This window comes from Pangasianodon hypophthalmus, chromosome 26, assembly GCF_027358585.1.
Source record: "Pangasianodon hypophthalmus isolate fPanHyp1 chromosome 26, fPanHyp1.pri, whole genome shotgun sequence".
NCBI lineage: Eukaryota > Metazoa > Chordata > Actinopteri > Siluriformes > Pangasiidae > Pangasianodon > Pangasianodon hypophthalmus.
In genome coordinates, this window is record NC_069735.1 from 8609620 (window position 1) to 8618719 (window position 9100).

Consider the following 9100-nt stretch of genomic DNA (forward strand, 5'->3'; position numbering starts at 1 on the left):
TTCTGGTTGCATGCTATACTGATAAATAGGCATTTGATTATATTTATTTAAGCATTCTTAAATAGCATTTAAAAGATCCACTCAGTTGAAGGGACTAAGCAAGCAGTTGTATTCTGATTTAAAGATTTATACATTTGAAATACTGTAGGCTTAAAATGAAAAATGGAAAGCATGATAAACAATTGGGTAATAAAAATTAGAGAGTCATCCTAAATTTATAAATGCAACATTTTAAATAATTTTAACATTTAAATAATTTAACATATTAAAATAATTATTTTTAATAGCTATGTGTAGCTGAGTGTACAGAGTCTCTGTCTTGCTGCCTAAACACATCTGGCACTGGTGAATCAATTCCGTCTGTTTAATCACAGGATTTCGTGTTCTACGCGCCACGGTTGCGGATCAATAAACGGATCCTTGCTCTGTGCATGGGGAACCACGAGCTTTATATGAGGAGGAGAAAACCAGATACCATCGAGGTGCAGCAGATGAAGGCCCAAGCCAGAGAGGAGAAACACCAGAAACAAATGGAGAGGTACATGCAACCAGAATCGACCTTAAACCTCACACTGATCTCAGTCTGGAGGCTTGAAGGGTTTTGGATTGTCTAGGTTTTCTGTATACATCCGGAATATGCAACTAAAATTTGTGAAGATCTAGTTACATAAAATTGCAAGGTCTGTATAAGGAGCTAACATTATGGAATGGCAACAACAGTTTCATTTGAATACATAAGTATTAATGATTAATTTATGGCTATAAATAAGACAGTTTGAAGTGGTTTTGTTTGATCACTTTTGACTAGCTCCATGGACTGATGGCAGGGAAATAAATGCATAGGCTTTTTTTTTTTTTTTTTTTTTTTTTTTTTTTTTTGCACATTTTGTTTTGGTCGTCAACCTTTTTTGTTTTTTTTTTTTTTTTGACTGTTTTGAAAATTTTGAATGTTTGACCACGGTGTTCAGATCGTTTAGCATTGCACACAGAGTTGACATGTAATCTGAAATTTTCTTCAATTCAAAACATGAATTTTGGCTGTCAGGTTCACACACGTGCTGGCAGATTAATTGTAATGGTGAATGGGATTTATTGACTTTTTCGTCCAGTAGAGGGCAACATCCGTGTTATGTTTCCCACATGAGCTGTAAAATTACATTAGACATTAGACTGTAAAATTATAGCAGACACTTTTATCACAAGAGACTTATGGTTCAGGACCTTCAAAACTGCAACTTGACAATAACTAGCAGGTTCCCATTGTCGATTAGCTTTTATTTTATGTTAGTGATGTAACCGAATGCAAATACATTGAACAGATAATGTGATGTAAACAGATACAAATACAGATCTGAATAGGAGATTGACTCCTTTAGTCCTTTAGACCTGTGCATCTGCACTGAGATCTCGTGGACATGGACAACAAAAAACAAGATACATGACCGGGAAGTTTCGTGTAGGAAAGTTTAATTACTTTCATGTGGTTGAGAGCGAGTGATCAGATATGAAACTCAAATAAAGACTGTGTTCATGAACCTGAACATGCGGCGGTGCTTTATAACTGCCTGGTCAGGGTCATGTTTTTTTTTTATATTAGGCTACTAGTTTGTCTACATTTTGGAAAATAGTACCAGCTAAATTCATTAGAAAATATTGCAGGCAGGCACAAACCAAAATAACACTGCGAGTGGGCGTTAACTCTGAGGGGAAAAATAACGCACTTGTTCCGAGACGTTAGATATTTTTATTATTCAGAAAAATATTCAAAATTTGCTTCGATCACAGTACAGTGAAAATTGAGAAGACTGACTCCATTACTGTAAAAACATTTTTACTAATTAAATCTAGAATATTAATTAGTATATTAATTCTTTGTGGCAGTATTATGGAAAAAAGTTTCTCTTATTATAATCATGATCTAAGAGCAACCAACAAGAAGCAGCTTCATGTAGCAGCACTTAACATTGGTGCAAGGTGGCAGTGTTGAACTTCCTTACGCACTTGGGTCAAAATGCTAAGCAGCTCATAATATTGGTGCCGTTCATGTATTTAAATATTTTAGAAATTAAACCGAAATCATTTTCTGCGTTCTTCAGAACATGAATCACAGCTAACTAAATCCTCGATTGGGTTTTGTTTTTTGTTGTTTTTTTTTTAAATATTATTTTAATTTTTATTTCTTCTCTTTTAAGGGCTCAACTTGAAAATGAAAAGAAGAAGCGTGAGCTTGCAGAAAAGGAGAAGGAAAGAATAGAGCGTGAGAAGGATGAACTGATTGAGCGACTGAGACAGATTGAAGAGCAAACGGCGAGAGCACAGAGAGGTATGAATGAAGCCTCTGCAGTGATATGTGCTCATCCAGGCTTGTCAGAATAAAATCACAGTATTCACAACGTTTATAGGCCAAAGAGTCTCTTTAATAAGATTTTAAATTTGAATGTCCCACTGCTCATTTGAACTGAAGAAATCTCAGAGGAGAAGTGAAACTGTAGTAAAGTGAAGTGAATCTTTAAGATCGTAGCAGAAGTACAGTCACACTGACTTGCTACTGTAAGAAATTTAAATTCACCACAAACCTTCAAAGACATGATAGTGCTGTGCTTTTGTCCGTCATGTGTGTCTGTTTGGTACACTGAAAAGCAGATTAACCAAATTCAACAGTGTGGTTTACTTGCCAATGAAAAGATCGTGTATACACTCACCATCCACTTTAATAGGAACACCAGTACACCTGCTCATTTATGTAGTTATCCATTCGGCCAATCATGTGCCGGAAGCACAATGGATAAAATGGGCACAGGCTCATCAAAACCGGTCTTTTTCCAGTCTTCAGCTGTCCAGTCTGTGCCCATGATAGCCTTAGATTCTTGTTCTTGGCTGACGGGAGTGGAGCCTGATGTGGTCTTCTGCTGTTGTAGCCCATCCACCTCCAGGTTTGATGTATTGTGTGTTCTAAGATGCTTGTTTGAATTAACAAAAACTTCCTGTCAGCTCGTAACAGTCTGTCAATCTCCTCTGAGCTCCCTCATCAACAAGGTGTTTCAGCCTACAACAAAAACAGCCTGTGCACACAGGATGTTTTTTGTTTTTTGCACCATTCTGTATAAACTCTACAGACTGTTGTGTGTGAAAATCCCAGGAGATCAGCAGTTTATGAAATACTCAAACCAGCCGATCTTGTACCAACAAAAATACCACAGTTAAAGTCGCTGAGATCACATTTGTCTCCATTCTGATATTTTACGTGAACATTAACTGAAGCTCTTGACCTGTATCTGCATGATTTTATGCATGGTGCTGCTGCCACATGATTGGCTGATTAGATAACGGCATGCATGTGCAGGTATACAGGTGTTCCTAATAAAGTGGACATGAGTGTATAATGCACTTGATAAAGCACTGCTGTTGAAGTCATGAACAGAGTCGCTGATATTTAATAGCACTTTTTCACCAGGTGATATGGTATGGCTTGGCTCAGCTAATTAATGTTTTAGTTTTGTTTTCATTTATTTGCTCATTTATATTGTTTATTTAACTGTTTTCTTGTTATTATTAAACTTCGTTTTACATCTCTTAACCGTGATCAAAGGAAAATCAGTTAGGCCAAATTCCAAATGGCTTCTTCACTTTGTTTGCACCCTACATGGAGATGTACTGTGGATTTGGCTCTGTTCAGTGGAAAAAAACCTCACATCTCCTGATGTTCGTGCAAGTAACTGCGAGTAACTGCGACTGTCAAATTGCCACATTTTATGGGTTTTGATTTGAACAGGTTTCAGACCCAGAGTTTGATCAGTGAGATCACAGCAAACGGGTTGTGGTTTATTTATATAGTACAGGCAGATGAAGCGTGTGTGTATGTGTATGTGTTTGTGCAGAGCTGGAAGAACAGACACGTCGGGCTCTAGAATTGGAACAGGAAAGGCACAGGGCAAAGGAAGAGGCTGAGCGACTGGAGAAAGAGAAACTGGCAGCCGAGGAGGCCCGAACAGCACTGGCCAAACAAGCAGCAGATCAGATGAAGAACCAAGAACAACTGGTATGTCATGCGTACTATCCCGTAGAGGCATTTATGTGTGACTGTAGTCATTTAGAAAATCAACGATTGTGAAAATCTAGCTTTTCAAGACCTTCAGTTGGTTCTGCAGTGTAAAACAAAGTTGACGCAGAAAATATGGCCTGTTGTCTGTTTAGTGTCTGAGCTCTGCATTGTTGTCTTACAGGCTGCAGAACTGGGTGAGTTCACTGCCAAAATTGCCCTGCTGGAGGAGGCTAAGAGAAAAAAGGAAGAGGAGGCCAATGAATGGCAGCACAAAGTAATGCACCTTGCCTCTCCTCACTTCACACACACACACACACACACACACACACAAACACGAGTATACCTCAGCGATAGATGGTGCGCCACCCCGAAGTGCTTATTTTCCAATAACGGCAAATCCTGTGGTTTATTCCTCTTATACCACAACAATTTACCAACGATTTTCAATTACTTAACGAACACATTGTACCATCTATCCATTTGTAACTAAATTTCATTGTGGAACGTCTGCAAAACAAGTTTGTGCCTATATCACTTGCATGGTAACAGCTGTAAACAGCAGCTTTTTACTAAGAAACCGGAAAGCCTGAAGTCCTCTGACTCTCTCCTGGATGAAAACCTACTGACCGTTACAAAGCACTAACATTGGGAATTCTTTCCATAACTGTTAAACTTCTCCTTATAGAAAACATCACCATATCAACAATTATACAATTAGACTTAAATTGCAAGTCATTGTAAATTAGCTGTTACTAAGGAAATGATAAAGTATCTGAATGAGTGCATCAGTATAAATCTGTGATTTGAAGTAGTTGCTGTTATATAGAAAATGAATCAACACCTTCTGACCAGTCAGATTTGAGAATTCAACAGCACTGTGGTATAAGCAGTTTCAACCACTACATTAAAATACATTCTTAGCACAGTCCCTTGTTTTAGTTTGGATTTGAGACAGTATGTTTGCCTGTTTTGGTCAGATGAATGTAATCTGACTCACTGTGATGGCTCAGTGAACTGTGCAGAATTACGCTGTCACTTCATATCATACTCTGTACTCTCAAAAACCGACTGGAATGGATCGATACAAGGTCAAGTGATGTGGTGTGTTGCGTATCGACCATGTTGTTTGATCCCAAATCCTAAGAGATCCTATGCTGATGCTTAATGGGAGCTCTTCTGGGATTTCCATGTTACATGGAGAAGAGACTGAACCCTGTGTAAATAGTGCTGAACTGTGTCTCAGATGTCAAACTATCCAATTGCTGAGCTGAAGAAACGAGCACTGAGCTGCAGTAACCTCTTTCTTAGAATTAGTTAATAAAAGTACAGTGCAGGAGTGTTGCTTTTTAATGCCACAGCATTTGTTACTTTAAAGAAATCAATGGTACAACCGCGAGATATTCGTATAAAAGTTCATTATAAGAAATATGTTATTCATTAACATAAAAGAACACCCTTGTACGGTTGATTTTTCTTTTTCACATGCCAGCAGGAAAGGTTTTACTCTGATTGCTTTCCAGATTTCATACTCCTCAGTATCTGTGAACAACATGCAGACTGTCTTTATTATTTATTTATTTTTGCTTTGTTTCCTCTGGATAATCATAGGCACCCAGGCCATAATCGAAAAACTGAGACAGGGCTTTTAACATTTGGAATACGCAACTAGCTAGTTACAGCACATGTTCAGTTAGAAATTAATTTCTGGAATACAGTAAATTAATCTTGTCTGTTGTTAAGATGATTGATTTATTACAGTAACTATCACAGCTAAATCTTAAGCTAGCTAACGCTGCCTGTTAGATGGCCCTATTCCCTAATCCCAAAACTTCCTTAAAGCATTCAGTATTTCTCCATTGTTTTAATACATTTCTGAAGTGATCATCTAAACAAGTTCATTAAAAAACATTGTAAGTTCATATACAGGATCAAACCCAGCAGAGTTTGATAGCATTTACTGCCTTTCTTTTTAGAAAATGCATTTTTGTGGGCAAGTAGTGGAAATTGTACAACCAGATTTTATAGTTTCATCGTATGTTACAATGATAGTCTGTAATAGTCTACTGATGTATAATTCCACTTCTGTGTGCTCCCTAGGCTATTTCAGCTCAGGAGGATCTGGAAAAGACCAAAGAAGAGCTGAAGAATGTGATGACAGCGGCAGTACCAGCAGGCAGCTCAGCGGAGAACGAGCATGACGAGCATGATGAGAGCAGCGCCGAGGCCAGTGCCGAGCTCTCCAACGACGGCGTGGCGCATCCACACACCGAGGAAGAGCGCCTCACTGAAGCCCAGAAAAATGAGCGTGTCAAGAAGCAGCTCCAGGTGAGTCCACCCCAGCATGTACCTACGATCTGGAGCTTTTCTTAATTTCCCAGTCTTAATCACTTTTTCAGTATTTGTAAACACGCTGCTGTCATGATCCTCACAGGCCCTGAGCTCAGAGTTAGCGCAGGCCCGGGACGACTCTAAGAAGACGCAGAATGACATGCTGCATGCCGAGAACGTCAAGGCTGGCCGCGACAAGTACAAGACACTGCGCCAGATCCGCCAGGGAAACACCAAGCAACGAATTGATGAGTTCGAGTCCATGTGAGGAGCGCTGACCCCTGAACCCTGACCCTCCCCCGGCCCACTTTCCTGCCCCACTCTTAAAGCTGCAGCCCTGATGCCTTGGCAGCTGGCTTATAAGCACAGCTTTCATTCTTTCTGTTTTTTTTTGTTTTTTTTAAACCAGCTCATCCCACCATATGACCTTTAACCCATGGAGCCTGATGATATAATTCTACTCTGCAGAGAGGCTAGAGGGACGTGGTCGCCACTTTCCCCTCACACTTTGCCAAAGCTGTCACCGTCAGCCAATCAGGCTGCTTGATTTCAAGCTCCTCCCACTAGAATCATCCACTTAGGAGCAAGCTTTGTATCATATCTTTATGAATATTTGAAATTATTTTTTTTCTTTAAATGATAGTAGAGATACTAAAATGGAAATGTCATTTTAGAGAGAAATAAGGAAATAGCAAAGAGATCAAAATTTTATCAAAATGGCCATTAATTCTTTTTCTTCATTTATTAGAAAGTTTGCCCACTTTATACACTTTATTCACTGTCTTGATTTACAAAGAGCTCAGAGTATCTAGTAAGTTTCTTTAGTTCCTCACCCATTTTATTAACACGCTGCTTTTAATTTCTGCTGTTAGCAAGTTTCAACTTGGATGGCGGGTCTTGTTTGGGATTTTCACCTCCACTTTCCCCCAGTGAGCACACAAAATATCTCTTCATGACAATAAATGCAAAAACAACCTGTTAAATATCGAATAATTCAATAAGAATCAAATAACCAAAACTACGGATCACCAAAGGGAAGCTGTTGTCTGCGTCTGCGTTGTGTGAAAGATTCAAACGGAAAAGTCATTTAAGATGATGAGCGCTGGTTTTGAGAAATGTGAGTTGATGTAAGATTTGGAGTCGATTAAGCCGTGTTGGGACATTTCACAGCCTGGTGTTTTCTTTTTGTTCCGTCCTCAGACTCCCAGTGTTTCACGTCCAGTCTCCATATGGATGGTTTTCCCTGCCTGCCGGCTCACAAAGGTCACGTCAGATAGGCAGACAGAGCAGCTGCTTAAGTGTGTCAGTGTGTAAGATGAAGTGTGTGTGAGTGTGTGCAGATCTGTCTACCTCTCTGTGTGTGTGTGTGTGTGCATGTGTGTGTGTGTGTGATGTGTGTGAATAGTGAAAGCCTTTCTGGCCGGGGAGCATATGAAAACATCAGTCCTGGCATCAGGACGGCTCTCTACCTCATTACTGTAAAGCGTGGAGACTGAATTGTCAAACACTGAGTGTGCTGTGAGACAGGAAAGACAGGTGAGACAGTTTTCTGCTCTAGGTGTAGCGTTAATGTCATCTCGCCGTGTGTGTGTGTGTGTGATTAGTCTCAGTATGAATTCAGAGCTCAGTATTATGTCCAGATCCAGATTAAGTAGTGTTGTTCACCGCCTTCACCATGTGATCCTATAGAGCTAATGAAATGCGATACCAAAGCTGTCCTGACGCAGAAACTGTGGCGAGTTTAGAGCAGCACAATGCCATGGTCATGTGTAGCAAACTCGAACCCGTGATTGTCTTTGTTTCGTTCTTCTTTTACTTCAAAAGACAGCATTTTGTGTGTATTTGATTATAAAAGTAAAGATTTGGAAGAGCGAGTTTGTCATGGTGTTTTTCCTCTCTCCTTGCTTTCTTGCCTCCCAATGAGATTAAAGCGAATAAAGATGACAAGAAGGAAGTTTATACATCAAGGACAATCCATCTCCTGGGTTATTCCTATGTTCATTCTTGACCGTATCTGTTACATGCACATCTTGTGTGAAGAGAAAGCTGACCAGTGAAATCGTTTACCTGTTAAATTTTCCCCCACAACTACACCAACCCTTTATACAAATTTCTAAAAAAAAAAAAAAAAAATACTTGATTAAAAATGAAGGAGTATTTTGTGTAATAATCTGGATTTTTCATTTTGTATCTTGCAACATGAATATTGTTTAATTTTATGCTAGTGAAGGCAGAAAAGGTCAAAAAGCACTTGTTTTGGTGGTCGAGACACTAAAGCTTCAAACAAACCCAGCGTTTTATTCAAGTGTCCAGGAATTGCCATAGAAAGAGAAAATTCTGTGCTTCCATTTTTTTTTTTATTGCTTTATAAATTTGAACCACCAGTTAGCACGCTAGTTTTCACTAAAGGGGAAAGGGTTGCTACCTTGATGCCACGATGGTATAATGTTGTTGCTTTGAGTTATTGTTTTTTTTTTGTTTTGTTTTGTTTTGTTTTGTTTTTTTTGGTCGGGTGGATTTTGGCCTGTTGGCTTTGGAGTGATTGGGGGAAACAACAACCAGAGCAAAGGTGACACTGCTGCTTCTGGAACCAGCTTTTTTTTTTTTTTTCCCCCATCCCCCCCTTTTTATGTTTATATAGCTTTATGTTACATAGAAATCACAGTCAAGCTTTGTTCATGACTATGTATGTAAAAAATAAAGATGAAATATGTATCTTTCGCTCCTTTC

General features: G+C 39.1%; 1 protein-coding gene across 2 annotated transcripts in view; it reads left to right on the forward strand.

Annotated features, from left to right (window-relative positions):
* Positions 1 to 9085, forward strand: part of LOC113537665 (radixin) — a 41808-nt gene extending 32723 nt beyond the window's left edge. For both annotated transcript variants that reach the window (XM_026932282.3, XM_026932283.3), the window contains 6 exons: positions 375 to 538; positions 2193 to 2323; positions 3879 to 4039; positions 4224 to 4316; positions 6140 to 6367; positions 6474 to 9085. In XM_026932282.3, coding sequence (XP_026788083.1) covers positions 375 to 538; positions 2193 to 2323; positions 3879 to 4039; positions 4224 to 4316; positions 6140 to 6367; positions 6474 to 6638 — 942 coding nt within the window. In that variant the 3' untranslated portion in view covers positions 6639 to 9085. The remainder of the gene's footprint in view (positions 1 to 374; positions 539 to 2192; positions 2324 to 3878; positions 4040 to 4223; positions 4317 to 6139; positions 6368 to 6473) is intronic.
* The last annotated feature ends 15 nt before the right edge of the window (positions 9086 to 9100 follow it).